Consider the following 24,708-nt stretch of genomic DNA (forward strand, 5'->3'; position numbering starts at 1 on the left):
ATCCCCCCAATTAAAGAAAAATGTGGAAGTGACCTAAGGAAAAAAACAATCAGTGAAACTTTTTATCTGCTACCACCCTAAGTAACAGTCATGCCCCCTCTGAGTTCCAGTCAAAGGATATTTTTTGAAGGGAATTTTTCCAAGTCCTTCCTTGGATTCCAACTGCCTTCAAGGCCGAGTGTTGGGTTCTGCCTGAGGTCAGGAGAAGAACTTGAAACTGCTGCCACTAATACTTTGCATTATTCCAAAGCATCTGATAAAGAAAGGTTACTTTCTTTGCTGGCCATCCAAGCTATTGGTTGTGAAGAATCAGGAATCAGACCCCTGAGGCCACAAGACCATGCAATTGAGAGCCAGTAAAGTTAATCCACACCCTCAACAGAGACCTGGGAGTGTCAGACTTTGCTTTGTGGAAAGACAGGAGGAATCACAACACCAGCACCTTTTACCTTTTTTTTTTTTTTTCCCACATGAGATTAAGCACTGTTTTGAAAGGAAGAGGGATAGAGGGATACCTGTTCCCTTGGCAGCGTTTGTATTTTGTTTCTTCTTGCGTTCCTCTTGTGGTATTTTTAGAAGAAACATTACCCGTAGGAGCCCCTAGGTAATGGCAGTGGTGAGGCAGCGCCAGCTCAGAGATACAGAGAGAGTGGTTTTCATTTTGTGAGCGAGAGGTTTGTTTTTTGTTTTTGCCTCCAGGGTTATTGCTGGGGTTTGGTGCAGAATCCACTGCTCCTGACAGCTTTTTTATTGGATAGGACAGAGAAAAATTGAGAGAAAAGGGGGAGATAGAGAGTAGAGAGAAAGACGCCTGCAGACCTGCTTCACTGCTTGTGAAGTGGCTGCCCTGCAGGTGGGAAGTCAGGGGCTTAGTACCATATGCGCTTAACTGGGTGCACCACTGCCCACCCCCCACCCCATTTTTCTTTAAACTCACAGACTTTTGGTCTTCAGCCTTCCAGTGCATCTATCATATCTCTCTCTCTCTCCTCTCTCTCTTCTCTTTACATCTTTCTCTGTTTCTTTCCTCTATTTCTCTCTCCTTTCTCTCTCTCTCTCCCTCCCTTCCTCCCTCCCTCTCTCTCTCTCTCACATTTTCTTCCTCCTCCGCCTCCTCCTCCTCCTCCTCCCCCCCCCCCACCCTTTCCCTCTCTCTCTCTTTCTATGTTTGAACAAAGAGAAGAACCCTCTGGAGTCTCGGCACTCCATCAAGATTGGAGAGCTTTTCCCTGCAGGGATGTCTTCACACAGATCCACTAAGTCACAAGTCACACTCTGGTCCCAGTGTTTATAATGAGAACTATGAAAAATAGTCCGAGTTCTCCCTCATTGGTTTTGCCACTGACTGCAAAGTTCACACTGGCTAAAATTATGTTTTTGTGGTTTTTTTTTTTTGTGTGTGTGTGTGTGTGTGGGTGTCTTACTAAGTGGCAGAGAAGCACAATGAACTCACATTTTTTAAAAACTTTTCAGGGCGCAGTTGTGGCATAAGGTCTTGAAATCCAGTGAATCTGAGCTGTTATTCTGGAAGATGTCACACTGCACAAAGGTAATTAATTATGTGGGCCTTGGTGTCCAGCTCCAAGAGGAAGACTGTGATAAAAGCAGACAAGGTTATTTATTAGCAAGGACAGTTTTGTCCTCTTATCTACTTTCTCCTAAATGAAAAAGACCAAGATGAGTGTGTTTAAATTCTAAATGTAAACACTCATGGAAGAGATGTCCCTGATGGGAAAGTTGAAAGGCTTTATCTATTTTTTTTTTTTTTTTTAAGGTTTCACTTATAGAGGAAGCTTACTGGAGGGAAAAAAAAAAAAGAATTCCCAATCACTGATTAATATTTATAATGAGAAACCCTTTCTCTTCTAACTTTCCTCTCCCTTTCTGAAAATGGGCTTAATGAGCCGACTCTGCTTTGAGAGTACTCAGGGCTTTAAACAACAACAACAACAACAAAACCCAACTATGAAGACTGACCTCAGAGAAACAGGATTAGAAGGCCTCCTATCTCTCTCGCACTTCATGGTCACTGTGAGCAGATAGCTTCAAATTCATAACCCTGATGGCATCTGAGGTTTCCAAGACTCCCACCCTCAATGAACTTGCACAGTCCTCATTTCTTGGACTTTAGTGACTACTTACTATTACATGGGCAACCTAGGTTTTTCTTTTTAAATTATGAACAGAGGCAAATTTGAGTAAAAGTAAATTGAATTGTCTCAAATTATCCTAGCCACTCCCATCAAAAAGCACCCAGCTTAAGTGGGGAAAAAAAAAACAGAAAAGAAAAACTGAAAACAAGAGTTACTGTGGAAAAGGGCTCTGACCACCTTCCTGAGTTAGAGCTGGAGGGATCATAGTGGGCGGGTATCTGGATATGTTTCAGTTCTTACTGCAAATGCGTTTTGGGAGAAAGAGGCTCATCTGGACAAGGAATGATGGAGTTTCAGGGTTGTTTTCACAGATTTTTTTTTTAAGTGTGTGTGTGTGTGTGTGTGTGTGTGTGTGTGTGTGTGTGACAGAGAAGAGTTAAGATCTATGGATTAATCTATAGAGTGACTTAGACTAAAACTAAGCTTGCTGGGGGCCAGGAGGTAGTGCAGCAGGTTAAGCACACATGGCACAAAGCACAAGGACCAGCATAAGGATCCCGGTTCAAGCCCCCAAATACACACTTGCAGGGAGGTCGCCTCACAAGGGGTGAAGCAGGTCTGCAGGTGTCTATCTTTCTCTCCCCCTTGCTGACTTCCCCTCTCTCTGTCCTATCCAACAATAACATCAATAACAATAATAATAATAACATTACAATGATAAAACAACAAGGGCAACAAAGGGGGGGGGGAAGCCTCCAGCAGCAGTAGATTTGTGGTGCAGGCACCGAGCCCCAGAAATAACCCTGGAGGAAAAAATAAATAAGAATTAAGCCTGCTACTTCAATATGACTAACTCAAGACAATGACAAAAGTAACCTGGAGTCAGTAGAGTTAATATATAATATCAACCTAAAGAAGAGAGATGTTACTTCAGCTACCTTCCTAGGTATTATTATTATTATTATTATTAGACCTTATTAAGTGTTGTTTTGAATGTTCAGTGCTCAGGTTGTCTGACACAGCAGTTCCAGCCCAAAGATCTAAGATAAATAAATAAATAAATAAAAGCAAGGGGCAGTACAAAGTGAATCATCACAGCAGATTTGAGAATTCAGACAGGGGGAGGGGGATTGCCAAGGAGAGGTTGGAAATCTAAGTCCCAGTGGTGGAATAAGATGATGGTTTGGATGAAGATGGCAATAAAAGGGTCCAGCTCAAAGATCTCTCTTCAGAGGAGTCCCAGGTCCTGTGGCTATGCTCATATGGGATTGAACATTATTTCTTTAATAAACCCCCTCTGCACAAGGCTTTCTGTGTCATGAAAATGCTAGTCACCTATTAGGATATCAGTGAATACTAGTGAAATGAATGAAATCAAATTGCCATTATTATTATTTTTTAATTGTCCCCAGTTATCACTTAGGCTCGGTTCAGGCACTGCAAGTACACTGTTCCCTGTGGTAGCCATTTTCTTCCTCCTCTACCTCCTCCTCTTCTCCTTAACTCTTTATTTTATTTAATAAGACAGAAAGAAATTGAAAGGGAGTGAAAGAGAGACACCTACTGACTTGCTTCACCACTTAAGAAGCTTCTTCTTGGGGGTCGGGAGGTAGGGCAGCGGGTTAAGTGCACGTGGTGTGAAGAGCAAGGACCAGCGTAAGCATCCCGGTTTGAGTCCCCGGCTCCCCACCTGCAGGGAGATCACTTCACGGCGGTGAAGCATGTCTGCAGGTGTCTGTCTTTCTCTCCCCCTCTGTCTTTCCCTCCTCTCTCCATTTCTCTGTCCTAACAATGACATCAATAACAACAACAATAACAACAACAACAACAATAATCAAACAAGGGCAACAAAAGGGAAAATAAACACATAATAGTATTTTAAAAATTAAGAAGCTTCCCCTTGTAGAGAGTGAGAACTTGAATCTGGGCCCATGAGCATGGTAAGGTGCACGCTTAACTGGGTTTGTCACTACCCAACCCCCACCACTATTTGTTTATTTATTTATGCCTCTGGGTTACTTTTATAGCTTGTTGTGCCACTATGAATCCACTGCTCCTGGTGGCCATTTTTTCAGATAAGACAGAGAGAAATTGAGAGAGGGGGAGGTAGAGGGGGTAGAGAAAAACAGATACCTGCAGACCTGCTTCACTGCTTGTGAAGTGTTCTTTCTACAGGGAGTTTGGTCTCGAACCCGGATCCCTGAGCAGGTCCTTGCACTTCCTACTATGTGCAGTTAAACTGATGTGCCACTGCCCAGCCTCCACCACTCACTTTTTAAGTTGTTTTGTCTCTCCTTCCAGATCATTGCAGGATTTTCTAGTGATTTAATCTGAACTCCTCCCTCCCTCCTTCCTTCCTTCCTTCCTTCCTTCCTTCCTTCCTTCCTTCCTTCCTTCCTTCCTTTCCTGCCTTCTTCCCCCTTCCTCTTTCTCTCTCTCTTTCTTTCTTTCTTTCTTTCTTTCTTTCTTTCTTTCTTTCTTTCTTTCTTTCTTTCTTTCTTTCTCCTGTTTTCAGGGTTATCGGAGCTCATTGCCAGCACTACAAATCCACTGCTCCTGGTTGCCATTTTTTCCATTTTTATTGGATAGAAGAGAGAGAAATTGAGAGAGGGGAAAGAGGAACACCTGCAGACCTGTGTCACTGCCTATGAAGCATCTCCCCTGTAGGTGGAGAGTGGGGGGGGTTCGAACCTGGATCCTTGTATGGGTCCTCACACTTGTACTATGTGCTTAACTGGGTGCACAATTACCCGGCCTCTCATCTGAACTTCTTTAGGGGATGGGATACATTTCACTCACCTGGAACCTATCCTAGGGCTTTGTAACAAACCACTGAGAAAGGAGTTGGGAACTAACGAGTAGCACCTCTCCCTCAAAGCCAGTGCCTGGCGCTCTCCCTGAACATTCTTTGTTCATGAACAATGACTGAAAGAAACATCCAGTCTCCAGTCTGTGAGAGCATCACTTGGCCAAGGCCAGGATTCAGACAAATGGATCTCATTGCTATAAAATTCAGTAGCTTCTTGGCTGCAAGGAGAAACATTGCCCAATACTGAATTGACAAATGTAGAAATATTTAGATCAAGGGGTACTTTGTTGTTGCTTTTTTTACATTTTAAATGAACCTTCAAGGCCACCCTTTGATGCCTGAGTGTTGCTGGTGATTACCGTTAGAATAACAATAAGGAACGTAAGGGCAGACTTTCTGGGTGGTCCACAAAACAGACATTAACCTAAGACAGTGCAGGGGAAGATGGCACAGCCAAGCTGATGACAGGCAGGAATTGTGACAGCATCCAGCTACCACATGGAGACATTCTTTCACTTTATGTGACATAAAATACATGTCATCTGAGCTGAGAGGAAACAAGATAACTCTACACCATGGACGCGTGGCTTTCAGACATAACACTGCACATCAAGAGGAAAGACATCTGCCTGGGTCAGATGTCTCCAGTCTGAGCATCTGTGAGGTTTCTTCTTCCTTCCCCGTCCATCTTTCCCCAGCTGAGACTCACCTGCCTTGCTCTTCAGAGAAACACTGAGGGCAGTTTTAATGGGAGCATCAGCAGCCCCTGCTGACACGTGAGGGCAGGCATTTCACTACCCCCTGCACCTCTTTCTCTGCGTCATTAAGGACCCCTCCTGGCATATGCAGCAGAGAAGAAGCTGTTTGGCTAACACAATACACATGGAAAAGTGACTTTGTTTTTTTCCACTGCATCATTCACCTAGTCCCTCAATATTCTTTCTTCCTCTTTTTCGGTCCATTCAGCATTCTTCAACTTGATTTCTTTCTAGTCATGATTGTCAGCTATTGAACACACGTGCACCTTTTGGTAACACTGAAAATTTACACGTGGTAAGCAAATTTTGTGGTGCATTTCTTTTCTTCCTTAAAACATTTTGTTTCAGCAATTTCATGATGTCAATTTATGGACAGTCATCTTGAAGATTTTTGTTTTTTGGTCTAATTCTTAGCAAACCCCATTATAGAAGGAATTGAACCTCAAAAGCAAATGCATTTATTTACTACTGGAACCTTGACAGCAGTTGCCTGGGGCTACCTCAAATGTTTGAATGCCCCAGGCACTTAAGTTTTGGTGGTTAACATGAGAGTTGTTGAGGGAAGAGGGTTGAAGACAAAACATGGAAAGTAGCTGCCTCTTCAGCTCTCAACTCTCAGAACCTGATTGAGGTTATTTTGAATTCTCAGATCTCAAAGTTTAAGGGTTATGAGAGTCGACACTTTTTCCCCAGTGACTGATACTCTTTTTCCTTCTAGATCACATCTGTCACACTCTCTTTCTAGTTTGCAGTATTCTGATAATAACCGACGGACTGTATCACTTTGACTATTTCCACAAGGCTTGTGACCAGTGCAAGGTGATATGTAGGCAGGTCCCTGGCTTAATGATCCCAAATTCTGAAACCCCCAAATTACTTTTCTAAAGCATGTTTTCAAACAATTTGTATGTGTCTGCTTTGGCCCAAATTAGTTTGATGGTAATAACTGGCCTGCATGGAGACTATATATTGTTTTTTTATTATTATCTTTATTTATTTAATGGATAGAGACAGTCAGAAGTTGAGAGGGAAGGGAGGGATAGAAAAGGTGAGAGACAGAGACACCTGCAGCACTGCTTCACCACTTGTGAAGCTTTCCCCCTGCAGGTGGGAACTGGGGGCTCGAACCTGGGTCCTTGCGCATTGTAACATGTGCGCTCAACCAGGTGCACCACCACCTGGCCCCTGAGACTATATATTGTTACTGATAGTTTTATTTGAGGATTATAGTCCTTAACATTTTTTTCCCCTTTCCCCACCAGGAATACCTCTGGGGCTTGGCTTGGCATCTGCAAGGCTCCATCATTACCAGTGGCCTTTTTTTTTTTTTTCTCCAACAGATGGTGAGAAGCAAGAGAGACAGGGAAGAGGAACACTTGCAGCACTACTCCACTGTTCATGAAGTCGCCCCTGCAGGTGGGAATCTGGAGTCTTGAACCCAGGTCCTCACATAGTAGTGTGTGCTCTCTGCAGGGTGAGCCATGAACTGACCCTTTCATCCCTGAAAGGGTCACCATGGTGTCACCACTCGCATGTATTGCTACAGAAATATTACCCTGCTTGACTAAGGGCTGCTGTCCTACACTCTGCCAGGGGTTTGGCAAGATACACCAAAGATGGCTCTTGAAAACATAGAATATAATATGAATTCCAAAAGACAAATAACTTCAAGGATTTGGGTTATGAAATGGGAAACCTGAACTCACTGTGAAGGGACTGACTTTTCATTTTACCTGCCGAGTTTAAGTTCAAGTCACCGACCCAAAGGCAATGCCAAAATCATGGATGCGACTGCTATTCTTAAAACGGTTTTTATTGTCACCAGGGTTATTGCTGGGGCTCAGTGGCTGCAGACTGCAGTTATTGCTCTTGGCTGTGATATTTCATAAATTCTTTTAAAAATATTATTATTTACTTATTTTAATTATTGGATAGAGACAGAGAGAAATTGAGAGGTGAGGGGGAGGCAGAGAGGGAAAGAGACAGATACCTGCAGCCCTGCTTCACCACTTGTGAAGCTTTTCCCCTGCAGGTGGGGACCAGAGGTTTGAACCCAGGTTCTTGTGCACTGCAATGTGTGTGCTTAACCAGGTGCACCACTGCCTGGCCCCTAGAAACTAATTTCTTTCTTTCTTCCTTCCTTTCTCTTTTCTTTTTTGATATGACAAAAATTGAAAGGGGACAGGGGAGCTAGAGAGAGAGACACCTGCAGTCCTGCTTCACCACTTGTGAAGCTTCCCCCCTGCAGGTGGAGACAGGGGACTTGAACCTGGGTTCTAGCATGTGTATTCACTCAGATACACCACTGCCCGGCACCATGTCTGCCGTTTTGTTTTTGTTTTTAGCAAGTACAGAGACTTGATTTTTCTCTCCACTCCAACACAAGTGTCTTGCTCACATGAAGTGTCCCCATGGACACTGTATTCTTCTGGTGAGGGTGGGTATAAATGACACGCAGTCCAGTTACCAACATATTGCTTTATTTCTCGGTGGTAGTAAATTAAGGCTTTCTAGAGTCATACAGCAACGCAGCAATTTGAACATTAATTTTTTTTTTTTTTTTAAAAAGAACACTGAGCATTTCAATGAGCAGAGGCAGAAAAGAAGCAGTTTTACAGGAGATGACTCTCCTTTTGAGACCTCTTGCCTGGTCTTTAGAATTCTGCCAAGCGGAGACCCAATAAGCTTCTCACATGGATCTCTACCGCAAAGGGAAACGGGAGGTGGAGGGGGGGCAGGAAGAGAAGACTAGAGGGGAAGAATAAGTGGGAACCACAGACAGTGTGAAAGTTGGCTTTGTCTCATGTTGCAAAGGCCTTGGATAGATGGACACCCCATTTCCAACTGAAGGAGTCCGTTAAGACATCCTACCTCATTCCAGGCGAATTAATTCCGCTCACTGAGAAAACCCAAGTGCTGAGAATTAGGGACATTCCTCTGGGACTCTCCGTTTCTCAGACTCTATGCAGGGCCCCAAGTCACAGAGCAGGAAGGATGTTACCCTCAGTCCCTTTCATGGTGCTCAATGTGGCACATAGATTCACTTGTACATATTAGTCCATGGAAACAATGATTCAAAAGGAGGTTGTTTCCTTGGATACAACACAGAGATAAAATCCCGGGTGGACGCCATCTTGCACTATTCCCCTTCCCATCATGACACAAGGAACACAGGAAGCCTACAGTGGGAGTGCAGTTGTCCACGGGGGGTGGGGGGTGGTGGTGTGTGGAAGCTTGCTTCCATGTGCTTGGTTGGGGAGATGTCAAGGATCTGGTTTTTCCCGGTGGCCCTTTGAGAAAGGAGTTGGTATGTAGACAAGGGAGGGGCTTGGCCTGAAAATGATTCAGGGGAGGTCACATTTTTACTCACAAAAAGCAAATTATAATGAGGTGGAAACTAGCACTGTTTGGGGCATCCTGATTTTACAGGAATGAGGAACCTAGAAAATGGAATGGGAGCTCAAGGGGGGCTCCTTCACATCTGTCTTTGACCAAGATTATAACTCCTAGTCCTAAGGCGTGCCAATGAGCCCCACGCATGGGCTTCCTCTTCCAGTGGTCTTACATCTTGGAGTAAGCTGTATTCACACACTTGCAGGTCTGCTGTGCCTTTTGGGGAGCACACAGACGCTGGTGGGCTGTCTCATACACAACCTGCACAATTACACACCTAGACTTAACCTCAGCAGCTCTCCTGCCATAAAGGCCTAGAAGCACAAAGAAATAAATAGATGGGACAAACAGAAATGCGCTCCCGGTGACGAAGAACCAGGGCAGCTGCTCTTGCCAGCTGCTGGGCAGATGTGCCTGTAGCAGCACCTGAGCACTGAGAGGGACTAGAAGATCCTCAGAGGACACAGCATCCCCTGGGCCTCCCTTGTCAATCAAAAGTGGCCGGGGGGGGGGGGGGGCTGGGGCTGGGGGTGTCACCCTTTCTATTTGAAAGCACTTAAAGACCAAAAAAGTCAGGGAGAGTGGGTGGGTGGGATTTGCTGCAACTGGGAACGGCCTTGCCTGGGTGTGAGGATGCTGAGAGGACTGGGGCTTGAAAGGTCAGGTGTATAGAGTCATTCCCATGGCAGAAGATGCCCAAGAAAGTCACACGTTCAACAATTTGTTTGGCTTTGTATGTTAACTCTCTTTTCAGCCACCAGGTTCCAGATGCTAGCAGGATGCCGACCAGACTTCTCTGGACAGACAACCCCACCAATGTGTCCTGGAGCTCCACTTCCCCAGAGTCCTTCCCCACTAGGGAAAGAGAGAGGCAGGCTGGGAGTATGGATCGACCAGTCAATGCCCATGTTCAACAGGGAAGCAATTACAGAAGCCAGACCTTGCACCTTCTGCATCCCACAAGGACCTTGGGTCCACACTCCCAGAGGGATAAAGAATAGGAAAGCTATCAGGGGAGGGGATGGGATATGGAGATCTGGCGGTGGGAACTGTGTGGAGTTATACCCTTCTTATCCTACAGTTTTGTTAATGTCTCCTTATTTAAATAAAAAAAAAAAAAGAAAGTCACATGCCAACATACATCAGGGTACCAGCCATAACCTGCCAGCTGTGAAGGTCCCAGGGGACCCCAGTGTTGCCTCTTCCAGGTCTCCTAACTGTACCCGCAGAATCTAAACAGTTGGTAGGATGCCAGATGCTCTCATTTTTTTTCTCTTTCTTTCTTTTTTTTTTTTTTTAAACAAGATGCTTCTTTGAATAGAGGCCTCTATCCTCTCTCATTTTCAAGGTGGACACAAGACCTGTTTATGTCCTCAGCTGGCTGGCTTCTGGGTCAGAGCCAGAAGAGGGAGCCCAGATAGGTCAAGTATGCCCACATCACATGGCTGGTTCATGAAGGAATGGGATGGGGGTGACTTGGGTCTCCATCAGGCTGTTTAAACCAAGTGATTCCCTCAACAAAGTCTGCTTTGTATACCGTAGCACTATGGCAAGTAAATCCACAAGAATCTGTTTGCATGGCAGATGGTAAAGTGGAGTTTAGGACCACCAAGCCCCAGAGAAGGGTATTGTCTTAATTAATTGGAGCGGAGAGGTGGGGGGGGAGGGGTGGTGGCAGAGGATTCTGGGAATGTCCACTGAAGGACAGCGGGAAGGCTGTTTCCAAACAAGCTGCCATGGTTGGGAGAGGCCCACCGTGTGTGAGAAGAGAAACTCTACCAATGACGTGCTAAAAGCCAACTGACCAACCAACCAAGCAACCAACCAACCAAACAAAAAATAAAAATGCAACCACTGTGAAAATGCTCACTCGGACAGTAAACAGCTCTGCTATGTGCAAGACTTAGGTCCGAGCCTGGCTTCTACCACACTGCAGGAAGCTTTGGTTCTGTGGTCTCTGTCTCTCTCTCTGCCTTCTCTGTCTCTCAACAAGAAACAAAAAACAAAAACACTATCAGAGAAACCAATCCCTGCCCCTTTCTTTCCCTTGTTTTTTTTTTTTTTTTTGTCATAGGAACTCAAGAAAAGTAAGATAAAAGCTGGAACCTTCCAGGAAAACAGAAATGGTAGTGAATAGGTGTGGGTACCTCCATAGAATAGTCAAAAAAATTTTTTTTGACTGCCATACAATTTTGTCCCCTCCCCCCTTCTTCCCCTTGACTTCTGTCACTTATAGGAAATTAGTACAAAAAAAACAAGATTAGCTTGCAAGACCCTCCCGAGGAGACTGAGCCACCGTGTGTGTGTGTGCAGGCAGTCTACGTAGGTTGCATAAACAGAAACACAGAAACTTTTTGTCCTAGAAATCTGTCTGCCCAACCCCTGCCACCATCCCCCCCTTTTTCTTTGATTTCTGCTGATCAGCAAAAATAATAATAATAAAAAAATTGGGGAAGACTTTCCAAGCTGCATCGTTCCTATAAGACAAAAGTGATTATCAGTGACCGCTTTCAAAGACCCAATGGAAAAAAAAAAAAGGAAAGGAAAGGAAAGGAAAAAAAGTTGAATCTGTCTCCCCCTTCCTCCACTCCCTCTTTTTAAAATTTCTGATCAGAAAAAAAAAAAAATTGTGGGGAAGAGCTTCCAATATCATTCCTGGAAGACAAGAGCAGTTTGGAGAGGCTGCTTTTCAGAGACGCAAAGGGAAAATAAACACAAGGGAAGCAGGACCCCTCTGCGGCGTTGGCACCCGAAGGCCAGGCCCCGGTGGGCCCCAGCTCAGCAGAAGGCGGGGTTGGTGTGCTCGATGACACAGCGCCGACAGTGGCGCTTGACGAAGCGCAGGGCCTCCACCGACACGTCGCAGTCCTGCACGTTGAGCATCTGCAGGTCGAAGCAGTTGGCGGCCACCACCTGCAGGCCCTGGCCGCTGATGCTCTCGCACGACTTGAGGCTGAGCCTCTTGAGGTTGAAGCAGTTGAGGGCCAGGCACTCGAGGCCGGCGTCGGATACCAGGGGGCATTTGCCGATGTCCAGAGACTTGAGCTTGGCGCAGCTCTTGGCCAGGTACTCCAGGCCGTGGTCCGTGATGCCCTCGCAGCCCCGCGCGTTCAGGTAGCGCAGCTTGGCGCAGTATTTGGCCACGTAGCGCAGCCCCACGTCGGTGACCCGGCCGCAGTGCGCGATGCTCAGGTAGCGCAGGCGGCCCTCCAGCTTGGCGATCTCCCGCAGGCCGAAGTCGCTCACGCAGCGGCAGTCGCTCACGCTCAGCTCCCGCAGGGCACCGCAGTAGATGACCAGGTAGCGCAGGCCCTCGTCCGTCAGGCGCACGCAGCGCCGCAGGTATAGGTGGGTGAGCTGCGTGCAGTGTGCGGCGATGGTGTGCAGGCCCTCGTCCTCCAGCACGAAGCAGTCTGTCATGTCCAGGTAGCGGATGGAGATCTGTTTGCCATGCAGGGGGGACAGTTTGATGGAGGCCTCGCGGGTCAGGCTGATGCAGGTGACCTTGGAGCAGCCTGGGAGCAAGAGAGAGAAAGAGACACACAGAGAGAGAGAGTGAGAGCAAGGAAGAGAACATGGACTCAGAGCCACCTGGGCTGGGTACTTACCCAGGGGGACTCTGGTCCCTCTTTCTCCTCCTGCAGAGAAGGAAACACAGTCGGAATGGGTTCTCCAGGGCCATTTATCTTAATTTCATTGAATTTACTTATTTATTGGGTAGAGACCGAGGGAAATCAAGAGTGAAGGGGGAAAGGTAGAGAAGGAAATAGGAGAAGAGACACCTGCAACTTTGCTTCACTGCTTATAAAGCTTTCCCTTTGCAGGTGGGGACTGAGGACTTGAACCTGGGGCCTTGCTCCTGGTAACAAGTGTGTCCAACCAGGTATGCCACCACCTGCCTCTCCCTTTTCTTTTTAGTTTATATATATGTATATGTATATGTATATGTATATGTATATGTATATGTATATGTATATGTATATGTATATGTATATGTATATGTATATGTATATACACACATCTATATTTATTTTGGATACAGAGAAAATTTGAGAGGTGAGGGGAGGTGGGGGGGCAGGTGGTGGCTCACTTGGTTGAGTGCACATGTTACAATACACAAGGATGCAGGTTCAAGTCCCAAATCCCCACCTGTAGAAGGAAAGCTTCCCAAGTGGTGAAAAAGTACTGCAGGTCTCTCTCTGTCTCTCTCCCTCTCTCCTCTCTCTTTTGCCTCCAGGGTTATCGCTGGGGCTCCCTGCCTGCATAACAAATCCATTGCTCCTGTGGCCATTTTTTTTTTTTGATAAGGCAGAGATAAATTGAGAGGGGAGGGGAAGATAGGCAGGTAGGGAGACAGAGAGACACCTGCAGACCTGCTTCACTGCTTGTGAAGTGACCCCTCTGAAGGTGAGGAGGTGGGGGCCGGCCCGAACCAGGATCCTTAAGGGGGGGGTGTCCTTGTGCTTCACACTATGTGTGCTTAACCCAGTGTCCACCCACCACCCAGATCCCTCTCTTTCCCTTTCTATCACCCCTTTCCTCTTGATTTCTGGTTGTCTCTATCCAATAAATAAATAGAATAATTTAGAGAGAGAGAGAAAGAGAGAGAGAGACACTTTCAGACCTGCTTCACTGCTCATGAAGATGCCCCCCTACAGCTGGGGACTGGGGGCTTGAACCTGGGTCTTTATGTTTGGTAATGTGAGTGCTTAACCAGCTGCATCACTATCCAACCTCCTCATTTTATCTATCTAGTCATCTTCAGGGCTTCACTGCTACAGGCAGACCCTTTCTTTCTTCCTTCCTTCCTTCCTTCCTTCCTTCCTTCCTTTCTTTCTTTCTTTCTTTCTTTCTTTCTTTCTTTCTTCTTTTCCAGACAGAAAGGCAGAGACAGACAGAGAAGTGCCCCACAGCACTGGAAGTTTCCCTCACTGAGGTGGGGCCAGGCTCAAAGCTGGGTCTCACCCCAACAAGCTACAGCACTACCCATGTGAGCTATCTTGCTGACTGTTTTGAGAGGGAGAGAGAGAGAGGTGTGGTGGGGGAGAGAAATTTGGTAAGCAGAACAGATAGGTAAATATAACTTCCACCATTTATTTACCTGTCCCCAGGATTGTGACCCTGGCTTGATTGTTGCACTGCAAAGCTGTCGTCCACTGAAGTATAATGCCTTTTACTAGCACTCAATTATGATGTGTACAAAGTTATGCTTGGAGAAATATGTCCCTCTGTCTCTCTCCCTCTCTATCTTCCTCTCCCCTCTCAATTTCTCGCTGTCTGATTCAATAAAGGGGGAGGGTGGGGAGTGGCTGCAAGAGCAGTGGGTTTGTAGTGCAGGCATCGAGCCCCAGGCAAAAAAAAAAAAAAATAGAGGGAAGCTTCTGATGGAGGGTATGGGATATGGAACTCTGGTGTTGGGAATTGTATGGAATTGTACCCCTGTTATCCTACAGTCTTGTAAATCATTATTAAACCACTAACAAAAAACAGTCAAAAAGTAAAAGGCTGTGTGTGTTTAGTACATAAATAATGCCCAGGTGCTGTCGCCAGGCACTACTGAAATCACTGTGTGTCTACTTCACTCTGTCTGTTACAGGGCAGAGCCATCTATTTCTCAGTTCCTCTCTGCTCTGCTCTAATTTCCACCCGCAGTTCCAAAGTCAGGTGCCTTCCTTCTGCCTCCTCAGTCTGTGCCCTGGCTGCTCAGCACGGCAGCTGAGACTTTGCCAGTGTCAGCCTAACCCTGCGAACCAGGACTTTCCTCCCAGTTGCTGGCAGGCTGCCCAGGAAATTCTTAATCAAATTCAGGTCCTGAGAATAATGAGGCCTAAAAGTTACGTGTCACCTGGCTGAAGAATTTCAGGCAGGCATTGCATACAATTCAGTTCCAGCTTACAATGTGTCTTTGAGAAGAAAGATGCAGATCACCCACCACAGGCTGTCCAGCCCCTCAGCTGCCTCCTGCTTCAGCTGGTCCCACCCCTGTGCTCACCCATCCTTCCCCAATGGGCTCCCTCCAGTAACAACCCTGAACTTTTGATTTTTTAAAAAATATTTATTTACTTTATTTTTAATGAAAGAGAGTGATACAAAGGGGGAAAAAGAGAGACCAGAACATTGCTCAACTCTGGGATTGAGCCTGGAACTCAGAGCTTCAAGCATGGAAGCTTTTTACAGAACCCTTATGCTATTTCTTGGTGCACTGTAAAACCTGCCAATAAATAGGATCTGCCCCTTAAGGGCGAGGGGTGCTTGGTTATTTGTCCCCTGCTGTAGGGGGCACATTCAGTGGAGTCGCCTCCAGGTCCTCAGTCAGACACAAAGCACGCGCCCCCCCCCCCCCACTCTCTAAGTGGTCTTCTGCGATCCCGCATCACTAGCACTGGCCCTAGCAGGCGGCATTTTATTTTGAGCCTTTGTAAAATGAATTTTTGTTTATTTATGAGAGGGAGAGGGAAAGAGGCCAGTGCACCTCTGTGGCATATTATGAGTGGCGACGATGGAACTCAGAGCTCTACTGCTGAGTCACCTTTTGTGTAGAAAGGGATATTACCTGGTGAAAAAAAAAAAAAAGGAGGTCTCTGACCTGCAGGGTCACAGTGACAAAGACAGAGCTGGTCTGAATAAACCAGTCTACCTCCTACTCATCCTTTGTTTCTCTCTCTGTCTTTGAGGCTTCATTGCTCTGGGACACCTCTTTTTTTTTTCTTTCTTTTTTTCATATGGACAGAGACAGAAAAGCATGGAGAGAGAAAGGAGGGCACCACAGCACATAAGCATCCTTCAATGACATCCTTCAATGCTCTTCTCTAATTTTTACCCGCAGTTCCAAAGACAGGTGCCTTCCTTCTGCCACCTCAGTCGGTGTGTGGCTTCAGTGACACAGAGCATGGTTCCAAGCTGGGTGGCAGGTATGGCAAAGGAGTGCGTTATGTGAGTGAAATATTTTGCCAGCTTCCTTCAACTACTTTAATTTTATTTAGTTAGTTTAGATAAAGACAGAGAGAAATTGAGAGGGAAGGGGCAGATAGAGAGGGAGACAGAAAAGAGACAGACGTGCAGACCTGCTCCACCACTCATAAGGATTCCCCCTTAAGGCCCAAAGATTCCCCCTTAAGGCTGGGGGCTGGGGGCTTGAACTTAAGTCCATGAACACTGTGATGTGTGTGCTCAGTCAGGTGCACAGCCACCCAGCCTCCCCTCCTCTTTTTAAAATTCAAGGGATGGGGGCCGGGCAGTAGCGCAGTGGGTTAGTGTACTTGTCGCAAAGTGCAAGGACCGGCGTAAGGATCCCGGTTCCAGTTCCCAGCTCCCCATCTGCAGGGGGGTCGCTTCACAGGCAGTGAAGCAGGTCTGCAGGTGTCTGTCTTTCTCTCCCCCTCTCTGTCTTCCCCTCCTCTCTCCATTTCTCTCTGTCCTATCCAACAATGACGACATCAATCACAGAAATATATATATATATATATATATATATATATACTTCCTTTTGTCTCCCTTGTTGTTTTATTGTTGTAGTTATATTGTTATTATTGATGTAGTTGTTGGACAGGACAGAGAGAAATGAAGAGAGGAGGGGAAGACAGACAAGGGGAGAGAAAGACAGACACCTGCAGACCTGCTTCACCACCTGTGAAGTGACTCCCCTGCAGGTGGGGAGCTGGGGCTCAAACCTGGATCTTTGTGCCAGTCGCTGCACTTGATGCCATGTGAGCTTAACCCGCTGAGCTACCGCAGACTCCCAATAACAACAATGGTAATAACCACAACAATGACAAAACAACAAGGGCAACAAAAAGGGTAAAACGAAAAGGAGCAGTGGATTTGTGGTGCAGGCACCAAGCCCAGCAATAACCCGGGGGGGGGGGGATTTATTAGATAGAGAGAAAAACCAAAGAAGGGCAGAGAGACTGAGAGGGAGACAGAAACAGTTGCAGCACTGCTCCACCACCCATGAAGCTTCCTCCCTGCAGGAGCAAACTCGGAGCCTGAACTGCAGTCCTTGCACACCATCATGTGCATTCAACCAACTGTGCCGCCACCCAGCCCCTCCTCCCTCCCTTCCTTCCTTCCATTCTTTCTCTCTTTTTCTGGATAGAGAAAGAAATAGAGAGGGAAGTGTAGATGAAGCACTATTCCAGCCTTTAGGTCCATGATTGGTCAACAATTTGTTTGGCTTTGTATATTAACTCTCTTTTCAGCCACCAGGTTCCAGATGCCAGCATGATGCCGACCAGACTTCCCTGAACAGACAACCCCACCAATGTGTCCTGGAGCTCTGCTTCCCCCAGAGCCCTGCCCCACTAGGGAAAGAGAGAGGCAGGCTGGGAGTACCGATCGACCAGTCAACACCCATGTTCAGCAGGGAAGCAATTACAGAAGCCAGACCTTCTACATTCTGCAACCAACAATGACCTTGGGTCCATACTCCCAGAGGGATAAAGAATAGGAAAGCTATCAGGGGAGGGGAGGGGATGGGATACGGAATTCTGGTGGTGGGAACTGTGTGGAGTTGTACCCCTCCTACCCTACGGTTTTGTTAATGTCTCCTTTTTTTAAATAAATAAAAGAAAGAAAGAAATCGAGAGGGAAGAAGGATATAGGTAAGGAGAGGGAGTCACTTGCAGTACTGCTCCACCACTCAGGAAGCTTCCCCCTGCAGGTGGAGCCTAGGGCCTTCAACCTGGGTGTTTGTGCACGGTAACATGTGCTCAGCCGAGTGTGCCCATCGCAGTCCCATGCCCTCCCAGCTTCTAATGGTCATCAGGAAGCCCTCTGCCCCACCCCGCCCCACTCCAAAGGCGGATGTCCCGGGGGCACCACTCGCCACCACCCCCCCCCCCCGCCCGTCCCAGGCGCGGGGCCTGCGCGTACCTGAGACGTCCAGGTGCTCCAGGTTGGGACAGAGGGACACGACGTCGAAGATGGCCTCGTTGGAGACGTTGTAGCAGCCGGCCACCTCCAGCCTGCGCAGCTCGGGGCAGCACTGCGCGATGGTGTAGAGCCCGCGGTCCGTGAGGCGCCGGCAGCCGCTGAGCACCACGGCCTCCAGCAGCAGGCACACGTTGGGGGTGTCCTGGCACAGGCGGCGGGTGAGCACCCGCAGCGCACGGTCCACGTGCACCGTGTCCCCCGCAAGGCGGATGGTCCTCCAGAGGCGCGGGTCCCAGGCCAGGTGGTACCAGCGGCGGCCCACGCGCGCGCAGCGGCACAGCTGGTTGGTGGGCAGGAAGGAGAAGATGCGCACCAGGCAGGGGTCGGGCAGCCGCTCGATGCCGGGGGGCTCCGGGCAGCCCCGAGGGCCCAGGCCGCTCAGCGTGGGCGGCGGTAGTAGGCGGGCGGAGGGCGGCGGCGAGTGCACGAGCGCCACGGTCTCCCCGGTGATGGACGACGACGAGGTGGACGAGCCCCGGCCATTCTGGAAGGCTGTCGGGATCAGGCTGGGCGGGCAGATGAGAGCGGGGCTGGGTGTGCTCAGCGTGCGCATGCTCAGGTCGGAGTCTGGCAAGGGACAGACAGACGGACAGCGCTTAGGGAGGGCCCTTACGGCTGGGGAAGGAGGCCACAAGCTTGGGGGAATCTTATCTCCTCACCCTCCCATCCCCATCTCTGTTTCAGGGTGGGTGCATTGGTCTGGTTGGAGTCTGGCAAAGGATGGACAGACAGACAGTGAGTGTCTAAGGAGGGCCTTTTGCTGGGGAAGGAGGCCACAAGCTTAGGGGGGACTCTTAATCCCTGTTCTCCCTTCCCCATCTCTTGTTTCATTGGTCCGAGTCTGGCAAAGGATGGATCGACAGATAGACAGTGAGTGCCTAAGGAAGGCCTTTCCAGCTGGGGCAGGTGTAGAGAGGGAAAGGCAGAGAGAGCGAGACGCCTGCAGCACTGTTTCACCACTAGTGAAGTTAGTGTGCGCTCTGCTACAGAGTGTGCCACCACCTGGTCCCACCTCTGCTTCCTAGCGAGAGAGGAGACTCTGTGGAAGAGCTCAAGAGCATTCCGAAGAATGCAGACATGAGGCCTTGCATGCAGCCCTCCGAATGGACCAGGGTAATGCTCTTCTGAGAAGGATACAATTCTTCATGAGAGAGAACGAATTACCACGGCATGATCAGTTCTGGGGATCTGAACTCAGAACCTCATGCTTGCAAGCCCCGAGCTCTTCCCCCAAGTCCCCTTTCCTGGGGCATCATCAGGAACTGTTTTTGAGGCCTGGCAGACCGGATGGACGGCCCTGTCCCCACTGCAATTGCTCCCCTTTGCAATGCAGTTGCAAAAGCTCCTATGAACATCCATAAAGGCACAGGCTGGCTCCATTCACTCCCACTTGTTTCATGAAAACAGCCCAGCTGGATTGGTCCCTAGGGCCAGAGCTGGCCGCCCTCTGAACTCTAAGAATGGAATGGATGCCACTTGCAAAGCTTCGTTGCTTCTGTTCTGGGATTGTAAACACACCCTGAATTCCATTTTCATTAGGGGGTGAGGATGCTTCAAGTGTAAATGATGGGAAATGGGTTTCAGTAGCAGGAGACACTGCTCAGAGGAAACTGTCCCTAGTATTTAGTCCCCTATCTTCTGATGCCAGCATCTGTCTGGAAGGCCACTCTGTGTCTTCCCTGGGTCAGTATGTCCATATTTCCCAACCCTGAGTATCTGACAATCTTTCTCCCTCCCTCCCCCTTTGGACAACCTCACCCTTTTACATGTGAACTATCTGAGTATCATTCTGTTCACTGGAAGTAGAGACATCAATGGGTTTTAATTTTTTAAAGTCTATTGGGGAATTAGGAAGCTTTTAGAAAACTACTTCAGGAAGTGTGCCCACTTTATATTCTCCCTACTGCAAATGTAGCCTCTCTGAATATATTTATAGATCATACATACAGTTCGTATTTTGTAATGTAGATGTATGGATTTAAAGAAATACTTAATCTCTAAATACACTTGTACATTTATACACACAAATATACATATATGCATGTTTGTGAATATATATATATGCCAACTTATGAAGCTTTAGTCAATAAAAGGCTACGCACACACACACATTTGGCCAGAGAAGTAGCATACTGGTAAGGCATACATTCTGCCTTAAGCACAAGCCAGGTTTGATACCCAGTATCGCATAGTACAAGAGCAGTGAAATTCACATACACACTTAGTACATGGTCCTGATATGTGTGTGTGTGTGTGTGTGTGTGTGTGTGTGTGCGTGTATATATATGTATATATATTATTAGAGATGGAGGAAGGGGAGATAAAGAGGGAAAGAGGCAGAGTGACACCTGCAGCCCTGCTTCACTACTTGTGAAACCTTCCCCTGCAGGTGGGGACCACGGGCTTGAACATGGGTCCTTCCACACTGTAATGTGTGCACTTAACCAGGTGCGCCACCACCTGGCCCAGATATATTAAGGCTTCACACACACACTCCCCCCATCTTTCCCTCCTCCCTCTCTGTCTCTGTCTCTACCACACACACACACACACACACACACACACACACACACACACACATCTTTCCCTCTTCCCCCCCCCCTCTCTAATTTAGGTATGTTCCTTGGGGCCCATGACTTTAGTAATCTTTGCTTGGGCTTGATAGCTGGCATGGAGGTGAACTAGAAATGTTGCCTGAGAAGATGGTGTGTGTGTTAAAAATAGAACAAGAAAGCCAGGTTATGGCACAGAGAAGCTCCCAAACTCGAAGAAAATATATAAATACAAATAGCTGTTTCCATATCAGTCTGACCCAGGGGCCATATAAACTTAGATTTAGCCCAGGAACCTGGATAACCTCCAAGTCCCTGTTAGTCTGAGCTCGCAGTCCATGGACATAGCTGGGAAGATTCTAGGCTGCACTTGTTTCTGGACCAGTCTTCCTCGAGCAGTAAAGTCGGAAGACCCAGCCTTCCTTTGGGGAGTGGGGTAGTCCCTACCAATGCTAGTTTCTGTGGAGGATGAAGTCCTGGAGAGGCCCACACAAGGACTTATGACTGTGTTCCTGATGGAAGTAGCCAGTGATGATGGAGAGAGGGATCTATTAGAGGTGCAGGCCCATCGTGTCTATGAGGAATCCAAGGATTCCCTAATTATTCTTATTTTATTCAGACTGTTTCTTTTCTCATCTCAGTACTGTCACTCCCTGATAAGGTGCCTGGTACAAAGTCAGTGTACAAACATATTGAGTTGAGTGGAAACACTTTGATGTTTTTTTTTTTTAAGTAATAATGATGACATTTTCTAGCTCAGTATGCACTATTCAGTTCATCCAAGTGGGGGATGGGGGTGTACATAGCTGCATTTTCCATCATTCATTAAAAGAAGATATATGTATTCCTATCTCTTCTCGTCAGCTCAGATACACAGAAACTTTCTAAGGAAAATTTGAAATGGAAATCAATTAAGAATTTCAAAAATGCTTTTTCAGCTACCTTAGCAATAACCTTCTCCACATCATGTACTTGGAAAATTCCCCTTTGAGGTCAGGGTTTAGCTGAGGTGTGTGTGAATGAGAGACCAGGCTTGGGCTCTCAGCTCTGTCATCCTGGCAGGAGCGAGGGTCCTGAAATCACTCTTTTGCCTGTCTTGGTTCTACTCATCTTGAGGAAGACAGTCCAGGGGGCCAGGCAGTGGTGCACCTGGTTAAGAGCACATAGTATGAAGCCAAGGACCCATGCAAGGATGTTGATGAAATAAACCCCTCTTCCAACCTGTAGGGATTTATTTCATGAGTGGTGAAGCAGGTCTGCAGGTGTCTATCTTTCTTTCTGGCTCTCTGGCTCCCTCTTCTCTCTCAAAATTTCTTTGTTCTATTTAACAAAAATGGAAAAGATGTCCCCTAGGAGCAGTGGGTTCAAAGTACCGACACCAAGCCCCAGTGATAACCCTGGAGGCAAGAAAAGAAAAAAAGACAGTCCAGTGTTCTCTGCAAAAGTCTATGACTTCTGAGGATAATATCCACTTACAGTGGATGTGGGAGGGTGGCAATGGCCTCTTTGAGCTTGTGTCCATTTCTGACTCATTTGGTCACTTCCATATTCCCAGTTGTGGGAACATATTCAGATTACCTAATACTTTATAATCTCCTTCCCTACTTTTACATTCTCTTCCTTTTCCATTTCTTTTTTTATATTATGCCTTGATTCTTTTAAAAAATTATTTAATTTTATTTATATTGGTTAGAGACAGAGAGAAATTGAGAGAGAAGGGGAAGGTGGAGAGATAGAGAGACAGAGAGAGACCTGCAGCACTGCACCACGGGCTCTTACACTAGGAAAATAGATGACGACTTTAGCCAGGACACGGTCACTTTGTTTTGTGTTATTACATGTTTTTACATGTATAATATATTTCCAAGATGGCTTCCCAGGACATAAAACGTGTGTGTGTGTGTGTGTGTGTGTGTGTGTGTTTTAAACTTTCAAGATTGAACAAACTTTCATAAACAAGTATGTAAGTTATTCATGGGATCTATTCAAGGTGGATCCAGTGAACTACTGTGCATAAAGACAGGCGAGAGAATAGAGGGGTAGACACACAAAAACAAGTGGGAAAAAATATAAAACCCACAAGAAGGACTTCTCTGGTTAATTTCAAATACAAGGCTGGGAAGTAAGGTTGCCGTTATGAATATGTAAGACTAAGAAAGAAGAACATGTATGCGTCATGAAAAGAGAATGGAAGGATCTTACCTTTTTAACTTATTTATTTATTTTGCCTCTAGGGTTATCGCTGGGGCTCAGTGCCTGCACTACAAATCCACTGCTCCTGTAGGCTATTTTCCCCTTATTGTTGTTGTTGTCATTGTTGCCATTGCTGTTGCTGTTGTTGGATAGGACAGAGAGAAATGGAGAGAGGAGAGGAAGACAGAGAGGGGGAGAGAAAGACAGACACCTGCAGACCTGCTTCACTACCGGTGAAGTGATTCACTTGCATGTGGGGAGCCAGAGGCTCAAACCAGGATCCTTATTCAGGTCCTTGTGCTTCATGCCATCTGCACTTAATCCACTGCACTACCATCTGCCCCCTTTAACTTATTTATTTTTATTGTCTCCAGGGTTATTGCTGGAGCTCAGTGCCAGTACTACGAATTCACTCCTGGTGGCCTTCTTTTGCTTTTTTTTTTTTTTTTTTAATCTTTCTTTCTTCCTTTCTCTCTTTCTCCCTATTTTTATTATTTGGTAGAACAGAGAGAAATTGAGAAGGGAAGACGAGATAGAGAAGGAGAGAGAAAGAGAGACACCTGCAGACTTGCTTTACTTCTCAAGAAGCATCCCCCTTTAGGTAGGGAGCAGAGCCTTGAACCCAGGTCCTTTTGCTTAATAAAGTGTGCACTCAACCAAGTGTGCCACACCTGGCCCTCCCAGTATGGAAAAATCTGAAAAGATTCTGCAGTGGGATGTACAATTCATACCATCAAATAATTAAATTATTTAAATGAAAGCTACATTACACTAGACACACTGACTGTATCACTGAATAATATTGAAAAGCTATGATATATTCAAAAGATTAGAAGAGGGCAGAAAAACAAACAGCCCCCAAACATATGACACTGCATTCTGCTGACTAAAAGGACTACAAGGGGTAAATCAGGACAGACATTGGCAAAGGACCTCACCAATGTGTCCTGAACCCTCACTTCTCTAGAGCCCAACCCTACTGGGGAAAAACAGAGACAGGCTGGGGGTATGGATCGACCTGCCAGTGGCTATGTCCAGTGGAGAAGCAATTACCAAAGTTAGAACACCCACCTTCTGCACCCCTCAAAAATTTGGCTCATACTCCCAGAAAGATAAACAAAAGGAGAAGATGACCAGAGGGCTCTAAACCCCACTTCCACCAGAACCTGAAGCTTCTGCCACCAGGAATCTTGTTCATACCATCACTGAAAGGGAGGTGAATCTGGAAAACACCAGAGCAGGTCAGGGACTTTCTCTCTGATATGAGAGAAAAGTAGAAAAAAAGGAAGGATGCTCAGAAGTAGTAAGTAGGTTTAGGTGTGACTTAGAAAGGAAGTTAAGGCATGATAGTAAAAAACAACACATATGCAGAGAGTGATAGATATAAAGTCAACCCATATCTGTGACCTTGGGAGAACTACTGCACTTTCCAATGGAATGGAGGGGGACACAGAACTCTGGTAGTGGGGATGGTGTGGAATTGTACCCCTATTACCTCACAGTTCTGTAACCTATATTAAATCATTAATAAAAAAATAAAGAAGGCCCGGGTGGCAGCACACTTGAGTGCACATGTTACAGTGCGCAAGGACCCAGGTTCTAGCCCCCGGCCCCCACCTGCAGGAAAAAATGTTTCACGAATGGTGAAGCAGGGCTGCAGGTGTCTCTCTGGGTCTCTCCCTCTTTTTCATCCCCTTCCCTCTCAATTTCTGGCTGTCTCTGTCCAATAAATAAATGGAGAGAATAGAAGGATTTTAAAAAATAAAATAAAATAAATCAGTGTGTGGGCTGTTGCAGATTCCTGGATTAAATATTTAAAGGCAGAAAATAATGTAATGCCTCATTCCTTCACTGAATCTCTTAAGACACACTGTTACTTCTGCATGAGCACCCAGTGGGGTGGGGGAAATGAGGTGTTTTGCACTTAGCTAGATTATAAAGGAAGTGATCCTGGTCCACTTTCTGCACTACAGTGCCTT

General features: G+C 46.7%; 1 protein-coding gene and 1 long non-coding RNA gene across 4 annotated transcripts in view; one reads left to right on the top strand and one right to left on the bottom strand.

Moving 5' to 3' along the window:
• LOC132538590 (uncharacterized) overlaps positions 1-10,345 on the top strand; it is a 313,644-nt gene extending 303,299 nt beyond the window's left edge. Inside the window, exon 2 of the long non-coding RNA XR_009549930.1 lies at positions 10,179-10,345. This is a non-coding gene — a long non-coding RNA (uncharacterized LOC132538590). The remainder of the gene's footprint in view (positions 1-10,178) is intronic.
• A 745-nt stretch (positions 10,346-11,090) lies between these two features.
• Positions 11,091-24,708, bottom strand: part of FBXL7 (F-box and leucine rich repeat protein 7) — a 418,405-nt gene continuing 404,787 nt past the window's right edge. For all 3 annotated transcript variants that reach the window (XM_060191160.1, XM_060191161.1, XM_060191162.1), the window contains 2 exons: positions 17,925-18,551; positions 11,091-12,568 (listed from right to left, as the gene is read on the bottom strand). In XM_060191160.1, the coding sequence (XP_060047143.1) occupies positions 11,832-12,568; positions 17,925-18,551 (1,364 nt within the window). In that variant the 3' untranslated portion in view covers positions 11,091-11,831. The remainder of the gene's footprint in view (positions 12,569-17,924; positions 18,552-24,708) is intronic.

This window comes from Erinaceus europaeus, chromosome 5, assembly GCF_950295315.1.
Source record: "Erinaceus europaeus chromosome 5, mEriEur2.1, whole genome shotgun sequence".
Classification (NCBI taxonomy): domain Eukaryota; kingdom Metazoa; phylum Chordata; class Mammalia; order Eulipotyphla; family Erinaceidae; genus Erinaceus; species Erinaceus europaeus.